This window comes from Felis catus, chromosome E3, assembly GCF_018350175.1.
Source record: "Felis catus isolate Fca126 chromosome E3, F.catus_Fca126_mat1.0, whole genome shotgun sequence".
Classification (NCBI taxonomy): Eukaryota; Metazoa; Chordata; class Mammalia; order Carnivora; family Felidae; genus Felis; species Felis catus.
Genome location: NC_058383.1, coordinates 792,793 through 808,991, shown reverse-complemented (window position 1 = coordinate 808,991; position 16,199 = coordinate 792,793). Strand labels below are relative to the sequence as shown.

The 16,199-nt window shown below is 49.2% G+C and overlaps 1 protein-coding gene across 19 annotated transcripts in view; it reads right to left on the bottom strand.

Annotated features, from left to right (window-relative positions):
* Positions 1 to 15,944, bottom strand: part of SUN1 (Sad1 and UNC84 domain containing 1) — a 53,302-nt gene extending 37,358 nt beyond the window's left edge. For 11 of the 19 annotated variants that reach the window (XM_019820310.2, XM_019820312.2, XM_045047765.1 and 8 more), the window contains exon 1: positions 902 to 993. In XM_019820310.2, coding sequence (XP_019675869.2) covers positions 902 to 978 — 77 coding nt within the window. In that variant the 5' untranslated portion in view covers positions 979 to 993. Of the gene's footprint in view, positions 1 to 901; positions 994 to 2,538; positions 2,564 to 3,140; positions 3,160 to 15,809 lie in introns of those variants that run through there. The other 8 variants (XM_045047761.1, XM_045047762.1, XM_019820309.2 and 5 more) reach the window with 4 other exon arrangements.
* Between the last annotated feature and the right edge of the window lie 255 nt (positions 15,945 to 16,199).

Sequence of the window (16,199 nt, the reverse complement as noted above, 5' to 3'; positions counted from 1 at the left end):
TTCCTCGTGTGCCTTAAAGGTCTTTCCAGAACACAACAGGTGTTTTTCCTTTTTAAAAAAAATTTTTAAATGTTTATTTTTGAGAGAGAGACAGAGACAGAGCACGAGCAGGGGAGGGGCAGAGAGAGGGGGAGACTCAGAATCCCAAGCAGGCGCCTGGCTCCAAGCTGTCAGCACAGAGCCTGACGTGCGGCTCGAACCCGTGAACCACGAGATCACGACCTGAGCTGAAGGTGGACACTTAAGCCACTGAGCCCCCCAGGGACCCCCACAACAGCTTTCCTACCTGCCAAACCCTAACCCGCCCAGTAGCGTATTTTCCTTTGGCACAATCCCATATTTTATAATCCATCTTAATAATCACTCCTACCTGGTGAACTAGACATGCAAAGGGCTACTCAGCAACTCTTAGACTTAGCCGTGAACTTCAGTATCATGTCAGAATAAAAACTGAAAACCTCGCATCTGAGAAAAGCCGTGTTCTTCAAACCTCGGGCTTCATCAAAATTCCGTTTAGGATACCTCCTCTCAAAGGCAAATCATTTTCCAGGTTATTTCTACTAACTTTAAAATACCCGGCCATCGGTATAAATCACAAAACCCTACCCATAACCACAAAGGTTTATTCTAGAGACCACAGCCACTTGGGCGGGGTCCGAAACAGCAGTACATTTGCAATGACTCATCCCTGAGTCATCAGAAATGTTCGGTTTTCAAAACCACCTCACAATTTCCATGTCAGTTTAGCAGTTTTGCAAAGCCATAGTATGATATAAACTCCGTAGAAATTTTCACTTTCAGAAGACAGCGTGTGGCTGCAAGCAGCAAGAAGCGCCCACAAATCCACGGCATTCAGGGGCAGGAGGCGACCGGGAGGGCGACGGAACGCAGGCACGCTCACCTGAGTGCGTACGTGTAGCCAGTGTTCTCGGGCGCACACTGAGGAGGGGTGTACATGTGGAGCCGAGAAAAGTCCATGGTCACGGTCTCATACTGCAGAAGGTGGGGGAGAAAGCAACGCAGGGTGTTAGGAGGGTAGAAACACAGAGAAGTGCTGTCTGTCACAGCCAACCCACGGCACATAGTCGGTGACCAAAACGTCACCACCGAGATTTTAGTAAAACAAAGCTAGTCGTTCTTTGTTTTTTATTTTTTAGACAAAGGAGACAAAATCTTCTCATCGCTACAAACCCTTATGTTAGGCGTAGTTTCCTACAGCAACATACCCTGGGAGTAAAAGGGGAAACCCGAGATCAACTCACTTATAGTTACGAAAATTGGGGCACTTTCAGAAGAATACAGAAAGTGACTCAGACCCTTTTCAAAATGTATTTTTAAATTCTTAAAGGTGTCAAAATGTTCTCTTTCTTATGTAGCAAGTATTCGTTGTTATTAACTAAAATAGATGGGATTCTTGGGGCACCTGGCTGGCTCAGTTGGAAGAGCATGCGACTCTTGATCTCAGGGTTGTGAGCTTGAGTCCCACGCTGGGCGTAGAGATTACTGAAAAAGGAAAACAAAACAAAACAAACTACCTAAAAAAAAAAAATAGAAGGGATCCTTAGTCCCCGGTCAGACACTTATCACAGATGCTGACGCTTTTCCAAGCACCTCAGAACCAGAAAACTGCAGGCTGATCGACACACGAGCTCAAGGCACGGCTTACACTTTTATTTTTCCCCAAAAGAACTTTTTTTTTTTTTAATTAAATAGTTTTAGGGCACCTGACTGGCTCAGTCAGTAGAGCATGCGACTCTTGATCTTGGGGCCGTAAGTTTGAGCCCCACATTGGGTGTAGAGATTACTTAAAAGTAAAATCTTAAGGGGCACCTGGGTGGCTCAGTCGGTTGAGCGACGGACTTAAGCTCAGATCATGATCTCGAGGTTCATCGCATTCGAGCCCCACATCAGGCCCTCTGCTGTCAGCGCAGAGCCCACTTTCAAAAAAATAATAAATAATAAAAAATAAAATCTTAAAAACACGTTTTGAGCACGCTGTTTTTCAGATTGTCATCTAAATTTCCCTGGAATGACTCAAACTTTCCTCTGGCTAAAAATATTCTCTCTCACACACACACTCACCACACACCCACACACACTCCAAATTAAAAACAAAAAACAAAAAACAAAAAACACACCTCATAGTAGTAATGTGAATCATAACCCATTGTTGAAAAATCTAAGGAAGACAAAACTAAAAATACAGACCAGCCTGGACAAAAAATACTTATGTGTAAATGACCGTCTCCTATAAACCAAACCAAAAGTACTTCAATTCACATCATTTTCTAACAATCCAAATATTCTTTAAAGGATTAAGAACCACAGAAATAAAAAGCATTGTTTATGTTATAAAAATTGTACTGTGCCTACTAATGTCAACAAACACACAAAACTCCTGCATGTAAAAAACTTTTCAACACTCTTCAGAGCTTCTCAGGGACTCGGTCTACTGGCCCACAGAACAAACACGTTATTTGGCCCTCTAAACGCGCACTTAACCCTCGGGCTACAGACAAATGACCTCTGGCCACTTACAGCGTGCCGGTCCACGACGCGTTCCCCCGCCCGACCTCCTAGAGTCGCCTCCGGCCCACGTGGGAGTCCAGGCCAGAGTCCGGCTCGGGCGCGGCAGGAGGGCACAGCCAGGCGGCCTTGTCCCCACAGCCCTCCGAGTGTGGCTCACCTGCCTGGCTCCCCTGCCGGTGCGGATCGCAAGCCACGCCCCGCAGCGTAACCGCGGCTTCTGACTACCCCAACTTTACCAGGAACTTACTAAGCAACCATGAAAGGCTTATATAAATACCCCATAGTTGTTCTCACTCTCCAGGGTGGAAACGGACTAACTTTTTTATTCCCTCTTACTCAATGATTAACAAAACCCAAACTTTCCAACTTCATTCCCAGTGACCTTTCACCCTAACATTCTCCAATACCTGCTCTACTGACATTATTAAACCTCAGTGTCAAGTTACCATCATCATTAATTTCCACCAACTGTGCTACAGTTGGTATTTGATACATCCTCAGTGAACGGAGTCTTGGGTTGGTTTACGTTTCCCCGGAGTTTACAGAAATCAGTGTGACAAACACGAACGGCAGACGCCCCCCCCGCCCCAGGCAAGTACTTGAACAGTCACCTCAGAGATCAGGACGCACAGACATGAGAGCATCCAGCTGAGAACAGGGGCGGAGGCCTGCAGATCTGGGCTCGGTCCCAGCTCGGGCTCGGCCCCACTGGCTGACTGCGGTGGCTGGCGGCTGACACGTGGGAGGCTCCAAGCGTGGAGCAGGGGCGGCTCTCCCCCTGACAAGGCCACTGAGGGCCGAAGGGGCTCCAGCCTGTGACTCAGCACAGAGGCGGCAGTTCCGGGCCCTGGCGAGGGCATAGGCAAGAACTCACAGCCTTACTTGAAAAGTTACATTTACATGTTCTCACATTTTTACCCCACTACAAGAACTACACTAATTTCTAATGCGCGACAAATGGTGTTTTCAGAAGCTAACAGGGGTGGACGACCAGCTACCACCACTTTGAACCACTCGACGAGCCCGACGACAAAGCTGAGAGCCATCCCACCTGTAGCCAGGTTTAACGTAGGCCTTGTGACACAACTTGCAAATAAATTTAATTTCTTGTCGCTGAAATAATTTCAAGCCCAGAACCACGCACAGCTACTGCCTGTGGCAGGAATCCTAGGAATGACAGGATTCCAGCAGAGGGTGTCAAAAATCCGACAGGTGAGAAAGGGGACAGGGAACCTGGGGAGCAGCAGACCCGCTGGCTGACTCTGGGTGAAACGTCTGATGAGAGGAGATACAAACGTAACAAAATGCCCGAACACGACACCCTCAAGAGGGTGCCAGTGTGGACAGACGCCAGGCTCTAGGAACAGCCGGCAGCCTGGCTCTGGAGCAAAGACAGGAGGGGACGGTGGAGGACACACCAGGATGCTCACGGCTCACCGGCTACGGCTACGACCGCACGAGGGTGAGGGTGTGGTCGCTCACCACTAAGTGGGACCTTTTCCCACCCACTCCTATAATCACGTGAATTTCACCTCATGCTTTTCAGTGAGATGCACCTAAGTCTAAAACTCTACACAGTATCTGGCCCCGGCTTAATCAGACCCGTGGCCCAGGGAGGTGTTTTTGCCACTGCTTACTCCACAGCCCAGAAAACCACTTCTCCCTGGAGAAGCACACGAGGGTCAAACTCCTGCACAGCAGAACGTGCGAGGAGGCAGCACTGGTCAGTCTCGGGGGGGGGGGGGGGTGATTCCGGCCCTCTCCCAAGCTCACTGCAGAACAGAACTACTGGAGGTGATGGTTAATGTTACTAGACTTATCTGGGTCCTTCCCTCCATCGACCCCACTCTTTCCTTCTTTCCCTCCCTCTCAAACAGATCGTACGATGGCTTCAGAACACTGAAATTATTCCTCAGTTCCCTTCATTAAATGTGAGCATTAAAAATAATTACAGAATGAAAATGAAATCAAGTGGAAAGGATTTTAATTTTTTTTATTTTTGAGAGAGAGAGCGCGCGAGTGCACAAATGGGGTTGGGTCAGAGAGAGAGGGAGACACAGAATCCAAAGCAGGCTCCAGGCTCTGTGCTGTCAGCACAGAGCCCGACGCGGCGCTCGAAGCCACGAACTGTGAGATCATGACCTGAACCGAAGTCGGACGCCCAACTGACTGAGACACCCAGGCGCCCCTAAAGCAGAAAGGATTAAATGAAATAATGCACGTAAGGCAGTGACCATGACAAACACTCAGATACTAGCTTTAGTATTTTGTAGAATAAAGTTAGATGGCCTGTATTTTAAACCTTTTAAAAACCAGATTGTTTTTCTTCAGTTAGCAACTCTAGAGGTGGAAGATGCACTCAACCCCCAGCCTAAATAAAACACAAAGTCGACCGGGCAGCTCGGACAGCTCCAGCCCGGAGGTGAGGCCAGCCCTCTCCCAGAAGCGGATAGGAACGCGTAACAGCAAAGCAGCAATTCTGATACTAGACCCACTGATAACTAAACCTAAGTGCTAAGCATTTTCCAAATGCTGTTCCCAGCTTCCATTTCCATCGCTAAGTCAAGTCCACACGTAACCTTAATCTTCCTACTGTGCCGCAGCCCTGCCCCCACCAGGCTCAGCCTGAGACCCAAGGGAAATCACACGAACAGTAGGTGAAAAAGCGGACTGGAAACGTCTTCAATGACATCAGAAAACCCTGGAAAGAATTTGAGGTCGACATTTTGCAAACAGATGTGCTACAAAGAGGGACACGGTCCAGGCTCCACTGCCCTCATTTCCCCAGTCCCTTCCAGGCTGCTCCCTTCTCAAAGCGTCCTTTGCTGACTAATAGGGCCTTATCAGGCCCCATCTGCAGGGCCAGAGCCCCAGGGCAGGACTCCCCCAGGCTGTCCCGCCTGGCAGATTTGCACGAGGGGGCTTGGGTAAGAGCCCCACAGTGCAGGAGGGGCCTCCTCTGCCCTACTAAGAGAAGCCTCTTCAGAAGGGGCAGCTTTCTAAGCTCAGGGGACAGAGGGCCAAGAGCGTCCTGGGCAAGCGGGAAGGAGTACGCCCCTACATCACCCCAAGTGTCTCCCTTGCTCTTGGTTGCCGAGTGGCTAAGACAGCATGCAAGTCAGCACACACAGGCAAAGGACAGGTCCTCTGTTTAGGCTGAACTTTGGCTACAAACCTAAGGAACTGAGTATCTTTATAAACATGCAGTTCTTAGCAGGCTTCTAAAATCAGATTAAAAAAAATTTTTTTACCGTTAAGGGCCACATGGGTGGCTCAGTCGGTTAAGTATCTGACTCCTGATCTCAGCTGAGGTCTTGATCTCAGGGTTGTGACCTCGAGCCTCACACTGGGCTCTGCGCTGGGCAAGAAGCCAATCAATCAATCAATCAATCAATAAATAAATATAAGATACTCTTAAGTTATACGATGCTTCTCCTTTAATGCCTCTTGAGTACATATGGTTCTATTGATATCATATGATAGAGATGAAAACATATAGCTTAGTTTTTGTTCTTCAATGCTTTAACCAAGAATGAACTTGAGGCACCTGGGTGGCTCAGTCTGTCGAGCATCCCATTCCTGATTTTGGTTCAGGTCACCATCCCAGGGTTGCGGAAGCGGGAGCATGGAGCCTGCTTGGGATTCTCTCTCCTTCCCTCTGCCCGATACCCTGCTCACGCACACTTTCACTCTCTTTTTCTCTAAAATATATTTGTATATATATATTTAAATACATATATGTTAAAAAGAATGAATTTTAGTTCTATGAGCACATACAATTTGAATTTTTACTATTTAGAATGTCCATACTAATCTAGTAACCATCCAGAAAACATGCCTGAAAAATCATGAAAATTACAAGTCACACAAGGTTGAAAACAGAGCTTCAAGCAAAAGGCAAAGCCAGAGACAGAAAAAACTAATATCTCTGAAATATCAGCACACAATAATTTGTTAGGAAACGCTATCCGTTCTAAAGAAAAACTGGAGACAAGAACCTCCTCTCACCCTACAGACCACAACTGCACCACCCAGTTGGTAACGGTGTATAAAGCACTGTCTACAGAGATGGACAGGTCAAGTGGATTGAGACTCAACGAGCCCAAGCGGAACAGACCAGTGCAGCTTTCCAACCGGAAATCCCCAGAAACAACCTGCCGTGGGTCCACCTCATCATCCCTGTGCAAAGCGGCCCTCTCCCCAAGGCAAAGGTCAGAACCGGCGGCTCTCGTCCATGACCTGTCCACGGGGACAGCAGGAATCAAAGGGGACAGTGACAGACTCTCCTCCCAGCTCTGGGCGCAGCTCCAGACACCGCCATCTGCCACAAGAGCCGTCCCAGAGGGACGTTCTGTGCTGACGGCACAGGGCTCCTGCCGCACAAGGCAGGCCCACAGTGGCCCCAGGACGCGCATGCACGCCTAACAAGCGTTCTAACGCCACCCTCACCCGCCCTTAATCACCCAGAGCTCTGTTTTCAAAGGGCAGCTGCCCTGCAACTGGGTGTTCCATTTGTTAAGTCCTCTGCAAATATGAATTGCTTTTCAAACTAAAATGAGTCTTTAAAAATTAGAACTAAATCTTAATGTAACTGTTCTGCTCAGATCTTAATCCTGTTAAAATTAGATAATGTAGAGACTAATAAAAACACCAGTTATTTCTGTCTACAGATTAAAAAAAAAAAAGCATAATGCAGTCTAAGTAAAAGTATAAAAAATCATAATTTGGGTTAGAAATTGGCATTCATCTGTTTTTATCTTAAGAAATAGAACAATGTTAGTTTATGAAATACTATAATTCATACTAACTCAGAATCCTAAAAATGAACTGGGTATTTAAAACAGTGAATCAGGGGCGCCTGGGTGGCTCAGTAGGTTAAGCAACCGACTTTGGTTCAGGTCACGATCTCGCAGCTTGTGAGTTTGAGCCCCTTATAGGGCTCTGTGCTGACAGTTCAGAGCCTTCAGCCTTCTGATTCTGTGTCTCCCTCTCTCTCTGCCCCTCCTTTACTAGTGCTCTCTCTCAAATACAAACATTTAAAAACTAAAAAAAGGTTAAAAATAAAATAGTGAATCAGATACAAACGACTAACACAAAAATACTTGAAAGGCCCTCACAGAATGCTAAATGTTATGTGTATGTACATACTGTCTATATCCACACCCACACACACACACGCGCGTATTTCAATGTTTTTTAAACTTGTAGAAGACACCACTAAACTTAATGGTAAAATTATAGAAAATGGGACTTCCACGTTTCATTTACACTCTTCTGCTCTGCTCAACAATTTTCTTAAAGAGTAGGTATTGGTCTTGTAATTTCAACAACTAACCCAGTAAGTACAATTAAAAAAAAAAAAAAAAAGGCTTTTCTGGTCTTCATTTGTGAAGCAGGCTCTGAAATTCAGCCGAGAGACCCCAGAGCGAAGGGGAATGACGGTGCACTTACACCTGAGTGGTGCCATCAAATGGGAGTGTCACCCGAGGAGTGGACTAGTGACGGCCCCGAGCCTGCTCGTGTTGACTGGCACAGGGTAGAAGGACTCCATAAAAGCCATCAGCAGCAACAAGTCTGCACTGAGAGATAGTTTTCAGCCAAGGCAAGTTTCTCTTGGCGAGGAATGTAAGACACAGGAAGAGACTAGGCTGATGGGTTTGTTTTCGTCAACACAGCTCTGGGCTTGTAGAGAAGGTGATTGCTTCTCTGCACCCCTTACATCTCCTGATGATAAGGGCTCTTGATGATAAGGGCTCTTTTTAAATAACAAGCCAGCTTCCTCTCACATTGGGATTATCATGACGTTTCAGCAAAAGCCCAAAGTCAAGCCACTTATCTGTACATGTTAACATAGACAGTCCTTCATCTGAGACCTCAGGGCACCGACAACATAGCTTTACTGTGTTGCTTCACACCCGGAAGTCACCACACCCCCTTACAACCAACACAGTTAGCAGGCCTGCCCGAGGCGTCACTTCCACAAGCAACAACTGGGCGTCCTTTCCCAGGCTCCACCACGCCCGATGGCGCCGCCACTGGGAGCTCGGACCGCGTGCGGCCACTGTGACACGGGAGGAAGACCCAACTGGGAGGTCTGCTTTTTTCTTACTGTTTTATAGGATGTCAACCATATGCGTCACACAGGCCTGGGACGTCCCCATTTGCCAATGAACTGGCCTACGGTGACCTGGGCTGTGCTGTCAGTCCTTCCCTGACTCTCATGTCCATCGGGCTCAGAAAGGCCTCCCCCAACCCAAGAACACACGAAGAGTCTGTTACGGATTCTAGTACTCTGACTTGATTTACCTAACCCGTAATTCCTTTGTATCTAAGTCAGGCAAGCATCCAACTTTACTTTGTGTTGAGCATTTCCATCAGGATGGTCTGCCATAACTAAATCCAGGCTGTCCAGATCACCCACCAGCCTGCTTCTCTCCTTCCAGTGGCTCACCCCCTCTTCGGTCCTGCTCCCCCTGCTTGCCATCTCCTGCTGGCTTCCGGCAAGCACTGCTGACTAGTTCCGCCCTCTAGACCTGCCCCCTCAAGCCAGAATACTGCCAGAATGGTCTGTCTACAAAAAGATCAACCACCTCACTGCCTTCACATGCCACCATGGCTCCCTAGCACCCAGACACAAGACGTAAGAGACTGAATGCACAGAACCCTCCACCCAGACGCCCCACTTCCCCTCTCCATCTGCCAGCAATCCACAGGGCAGCCTCACTGAAAGCCTGGACTCAAGACAACCCTCCTCTCCTTATCCCATTTACACACTGTTCCTACACTCTTCCCTCGTCTGGGATGTCCTCCTGATTCCCCGTCCTCATTCCCTTGGGCTCTTTCCACCCCAAATGCTCCTGGCTACCTTCTACTCATCCTTGGAGTTCAGAGCTGAGACACCGCCTCCAGAAAGCTCTCCTGGAGCTCCCAACCCCCATGTCCAAGTTAGATGCTAGCTTTAGTGCTCCCCAGCAGCCCTCACTTGACAGAAACTGTAATAACTACCTATTAATGGGTCTTTCCCTCCACCTCAACCCTGAACTCTGAGCCAATGAACCCTTCGTAGGTGTCTGCACCGTGGGGCACTCACTGCTGCGTGCCTTTAGACTGAAAATCCTCGAGTCCCTCAGTGGTCTCTCCACTGCTCATCAGTGTGCTTGGCAAAACCACGGTCGAGAGCTACACACGTGCATGGACAGGGAGGGTCGTGCATACCTGGGCCACCTCATTCTTCCCAATGCATTCAAAACACTTTTCCTGTTTCCTCATCTGATCAAAACAGCTGTATCAGCTTTGTTTTATTTCCAACTGTAATTGGCAACAGCAATTATAGGATTTTAGTTGTGCCATGAACGTAAACACTTAACGCACACAGTTCTCAATGACCCTTTTGATGCTCTGTCCTCCCATCCGTGAAGCACCAGGCTAAAAATGAGGGTCTTCTGGTAGTGAAAAGGTTTGCAGCATAAGCAACAAGTGAAGACACCATCCAACGGATCTGTTTTCCATATTCTAGATATAGCTCACATCTTCTAATAACATTAATTGAAGATCAAACAAAATAAAGACAAGGACTAAAAAAGCCCCCAGGCAAAGCACCGCTGTGTTCTGAAGCTACTCAAGTGCCCAGAGAGGCTTCTCCCCCCTGCTGGGAATCGCTGATCTATACTGAGTGTTCTCCCCACTCCTTACATCTGGGACCCCCACTTTCATTCTGCACAAACATCAGAAAGCATCTGTCACATAGTTACCTCTTCAACGAAAATTTGCAACCAGTGACCAATCACTGAGTGCCCGTGTGACTAGACCAAAGACGACACGCCCAAATAACAAGCATGGTTAATTACAGATGTGATTCAAACCGCAAGACCGCCTAATAATCACACAAGTTACTTAATGAAGTAGAACCGACTACAACATACGATTATGACAAACAGCGCATCATAAGCAGCAGAAGTTCCCCTCTGCCAACCCTGTTCATTTGGGTCCAGTGGAAGTGAACCGGTTTCACACGCACATCAGCAGGTCTACGCTCCTCCGCACGAAATCCAGAGGGGCGAGCAGCCCTAACAGCAGTGAGTTCCGAGGGGAGGAAGACAGAGAATGGGCACAGCTATTCCACTGAGAGGTGCAGCAGCACCTCAGGTCCCACGTCACTCCTGCTGGGACACGATCAGTGTCTTGTTCCTGCCCGCCCTGTGAACCCAGATGTGGGCGCTCCTTCCTGTGGTGTCCTCAAGACCGCCGCACCTGAACCAGCAGTGGGCCTCATGGTCACTGCAATTCCCTGGGCTCTTGCCTCACCCTGAAGTATTTAGGTGAGGACAGGAGCTGCAAAGCTGAAAGATGCAACTTTCATCCCCCGTCACTTCTCTCAAAAATGTCGTCTGGCATTTATACGGTTAGCAAATTCAAACTGGCTCTATTTTCAGAATCTGGAGACCATCTGACCATCATAAATTCAGACCAGAAAACAATGGTTATGAGCAGACACTCCATCAAATGCCAGCTTTCTCTGAAAATAGGTCACCCAAGAATTTCCAGTTTAAAATGGTGCACTGGGGGGGTGGGGGGGGCACCTGGGTGGCTGGGTTGGTTGAATGTCTGACTCTTGATTTCGGCTCAGGTCATGATCCCAGGGTTGTGGGCTTGAGCCCCACGCTGGGAGTGGGGAGTCTGCTTGGGATATTCTCTCTCTCTCTCTCTCTCTCTCTCTCTCTCTCTCCTTCTGCCCAGATCGCTCATTGGGCACACACGCACTCTCCCCAGCTTGCACACACACGCTCTCTCTCCTCAAAATATAAAATAAAAAAATGTTTTAAATGATGCACTGAACAAAGATGGCACACCCCTCCTAAAAAGGCATACTTCCTAAAGGCATATATCCACAGAGCAAAACAAAGGAGGAGAACACAATTAATAGCAAGAACCTGGAAACTAGAAAGCAAAGGGATAAATGAAAACACACCTATGCCACAAAAAGCTGGATCATAAGCTTACAATGAGGAACATGGAGAAAGAACGCGATTGTCACCATGGAACCCCCAAATGGTTAAGACAGTGGCACCTGCGTACGTCTACAAGTGAGTGTGTAGAAAAGAACCAAAAATACAGGAAGAATCAAACGCTGGAAGTCTGTTTAAGAAGCAGTCAGACAAAACCACGTGATCATGCCGGAAAAGCACTTGTCAAAACGCAACATTCTTTCATGATAAAAATGTTCAACAAACCAGGAACGGAAGGGAATTTCCCCAACCTGATAAAATGCATTTACTTAAACCCACCGCTAACGTTATACTCTATGGTAAAAGACTGAAAGCTCTCCCCTAAGATCAACAAGACAGGGATGCCCGCTTCCACCACTGCTATTCAACATTGTCCTGGAGCTCCAGCCAGAGCAATCGGGCAAGAACAAGAAACAAAAGGCATCAAATTGAAAAGGAAGAAGCAACGCTATCTCCATTCACAGATGACATGGTCTCATGTATGGAAACTCCTAAAAAACTTACAAAAAACTATAAAAACTAACAAATTCAGCAAGGTTGCAGGATACACAATCAACACACAAAAATCAGTGTATTCCTACAAACTAACAATGAGCGATCTGGAAATGAAATTAAGAAAAATATTCCTCTCACAACAGCATCAAAAAGAACAACACATTTAGAAATAAATTTGACCAAAAAAGTACAAGAGTGGTACGCTGTAAATTACAAAACACTGCTGAATGGAAGAAAAATACATGGAAAGACATTCCTTGTTCCTAGACTGGAAGAGTTAGTATTTTGAAACACAGAAACACACTCCTAAGAGATCTACAGATTCAATGCAATCTCTATCAAACCCCAACGGTCTGGTTTTGCAAATACAGTAAAATTAATCTTTAACTTCATATGGAACTGCAATGGACCCCCAAATAGCCAAAAACAATCTTGAAAATGAATAACAAAGTTGAAGGACTCCCACTTCCCGATCTCAAAATGCACCACAAACCAGTGTTGTTCCTTGCATAAGGATAGATATGTAGACTAACAGCACAGAATTGAGAGCCCAGAAAATACATCCATACATTTATGGTCAACTGATTTTCTACAAGGATACCAAATCAAAGAACAGAGTTTTCAACGGTGATGCTAAGACAAATGGACATCCACATGCAAAAGAATGAAGCTGGACCCCCACCTCACAGCACATACAAAAATTTACTCAAAATCAATGGAAGGCATAGATGCCTTAAACTTTAAGACTCTTAAGTGAAAAATAGGGGTAAATCTTCATGATCGTGGATTTGAAATGGTTTCTTAGATATGACACCAAACACATAAGCAACAACAAAAAACAATGGATGAACTGGACTTCGTCCAGAAAAGATAAAGAATCGGCAAAGAAACTGAACACACATTTACCCAAGGAAGATACACAAATGGCCAACCAGCACGTGAATAGACGCTCATCAGTCATTAGGTAAATGCAAATCAAAATGAGACCCCACTTCACCTCCACTAGGAAGACCATTACAAACAGAACAAAGCAAAAACAGAAGATTACAAGTCAGGAGAGGATATGGAGAGACTGGAACCCTTACACAGAGTTGGTGGCAATGTAAAATGGTGCAGCAACTGTGGAAAACAGTTTGGTGGTTCCTCTACACGTTAAATAGAACCACCATATGACCCAACAACTCCACTCCTAGATACATACCCAGAAAACTGAAAACAAGTACTCAAACAAAAACTTGAGTACAAATATTCTCCGGAGCATCATTCATAATAAGAAATGAAAACAACTCAAATGTCCACTCACTGATGAATGGATGGGAAACGTGGTACATTCGTGCTGTGGAATATTATGCAGGCATAAAGAGGCACGAAGTACTGACACATTATACAACACGGATAAACCTTGAAATATGTATGCTAAGGGCAAAAAAGCAGACACAAAAGATCACATATCGGATGGACCCGCGTATATAAAAAATCCGGAATACACAAGTCCGTAGGCAGAAAACAGATTAGCAGACGCCAGAGCTCGGAAGCAGTTGGCTGCAGGGATGTGCCTGCTACCGGGTTGGGGGCTCCCCCGGAGGATGCAGAACAAGCAGCTGTGAAACTAGACAGTGGTGACGACTGTGCACGGCGCTCAATGCCACTGAGCTGTACAGATTCAAGTGGCAAATTCTGTGTTAAGCGTCCTACCACAATAAAAAAAAAAAAGTAGCAGTTAGCTACCAGGCGTCAAGTCCCTTCCTACCTTCCCGTAAAAAAGACCGGAGGATAAAAACCAAGGGTTCTCTACACCAGAGGGTAAGAGGAAAACTCAAGTTCCAGGATGTCTTCCTGAAGAGGGAAAGGAGTGAGCACTTCCTTACTAGTTTTGGGAGGCCACAGCCACACTCTTCCGGCCAACTTTGAAAACAAGGCGAGAGGCTGGAAAGCCCTTCTTTGAGAATATAAAAAGCCCATTAAAAGGACCTAAAGATACGAAAGCCAACTGCTATCAGCCAACAGCCCTAAGACCAAAGCAGGTGCACAGAACCTCCAAAGGACCGTGCGGGACCCCACTCTCTTCGGGATCACCCAACATTTCGGCCAAGATATACCAAAGCGAGCAAACGCTGAGGTTACAGAGGGAGACGATGAGGTGCTACCACATTTACAAAGTAAGTGTGTCACTAAGTTTTAGAGGAAAAAAGCTCTGGGAAATTGAAAATATGTTGGCCAAGGGGCGCCTGGGTGGCTCAGTCGGTTGGGCGTCTGACTTCGGCCCAGGTCACGATCCTGCCGTTCGTGGGTTCGAGCCCCACGACCGGCTCTGTGCTGACAACTCAGAGCCTGGATCCTGCTTCGGATTCTGTGTCTCCCTCTCCACCCCCCCCCCCCACTTGCACTCTTTCTCCCTCCCTCAAAAATAAATAAAACATTGAAAAAAATGTTAAATATGGTGGCCAAAATAAAATGCCAAATAAAAGAGTTAGGGGAAGATTGAGGAAATCGCCTACAAGGTGAAACAGAAAGACAAAAATGGAAAAAATGGGAAAGATAAAGATTTTATGTCTGAGTAGAAATAAGGTCCAAGAGGTCCAATGCCAAAGTAACAGTATTTCTAAAACACACAGAAAAAAGAAAACTGAAACAAGATAAAGAGGAGAAACTTGTCAGAGGAACTAATCTGGGAAAATACCCCAGAACTAACCAAGCATCATGAGTTTCCCGACTTGGAATAACTGTATAAACCGAAATGGATGAAAACAAACCCAAACCCAAGGTTCTGGGCCGAGGCGTCCGGGGGCACAAACGGCTTGTAAACCCAGGCCCCAGGGCAGCTCCCACCTGGGCAGCAGCCCCGGAAGCTCAGAAAACGCCCACGAGCCGAGCCGAGCCTTTCCGACGTGGGGTTAGGGGCCCGGGCACGCAGCCGAGCGAGGGGGGCGCTGGGGAGCCCTGCCCACCAACAGCGGCAGCGCGGCAGCAACCGGGCTCCCCGGCGGTTGTTCCCTGCGGCCGGGGACCGGGGACCGGGCCTGGGGCTCGCGACTGCGACGTGGGGTGACGGCCCCGCCCGGCAGCACAGGTGCGTTCTGTCTGCGGGCCGCAGAGCAGGAAAAGGGGGGCGTCCCGAGCCGGACACGCAGGGCGGCCCCCCCGACCCAACCCAGGACTCCTGGGAGGCCGAGCACCCCGAGGCCGGGAACCGGACGAGTGAAAGGGGGGACAGAGGTAAGGGGCGCCCGAATGAGGCGGGTGCGGGGGGAGGCGGGGTACGGGGGCGCCCGGGGGTGTGTGTGTGGGGGGAGGGCTGGGGTCGGGGCAACGCGGGTGAGGAGGGTCGGGGGCGCACGGGTGTGGGGGGTCGAGGGTGCCAGATCGCCCAGGTGTGTGGGCGGGAGCGGGGATCCACGATACGTGGGGGGGGGGGGTCGCCCGGGTGTACCCGGGGCGGGGGGCGGGAGCACCCGGGGCGGGCGGGGGGCGGCGGCGACAGAGGCTTTCGGACGCGCACGCGTCCCCAGCGCCCCGCCGGGACCCCAGCACGCCACTGACGTCGGGCGGAGGGGACGCCCCGGGCCAGGCCTGCTCCGAACCCGGGCCAGGTGCGGGGACGCTCGGGGCTGAGGAGGGGGCGGCGGCCGTTGGCCGCCCAGGCGGCGCCCGAGGCTCGGCCCGCGCCGGTCGCCGCCTGCCCGCCGCTCCCGCCCGCGTTGAGGGACGCCTTGGCCCCAGTCCTGTGCCCGCAGCCGGCCTCGCCGGGCCCCGGCCCTCCACCCCCACCCAGGAGCTCACCTGCCTCGCGCCACAGCCACCTCCGCCGGGCGCCTCTGCTGCCGCCCCGGGCCTGGTCCGCGCCGCCCAGACTCGATCCCGAGAGGAGACCTTGCGGACGCCAGCCAATCGCGCGCCGCGCCCGGAGGCGGGGCGGGAGCGACACGGACTTCCACCAATCTCGAGCGCGCCGCCTGAAGCTCCTCGGTCAATGAGGAGGCGGCCTATCCAGGGGCCTGGCCTATCGGAAGCTGAGGCCGGGTCCCCGAGGCGGAGAAGTGGGCGGAGGTTCAAGGCGCCGCGCCGTACGGCGGGAGGGGCGTTACGTCGCGGGGGCCGTAGAGCGGAGGCGGGAGCGCGGCCGCGGCGAAGGGGGGCCGCTACGGTCGCCCGACTCCCTAGTCCCGTCCC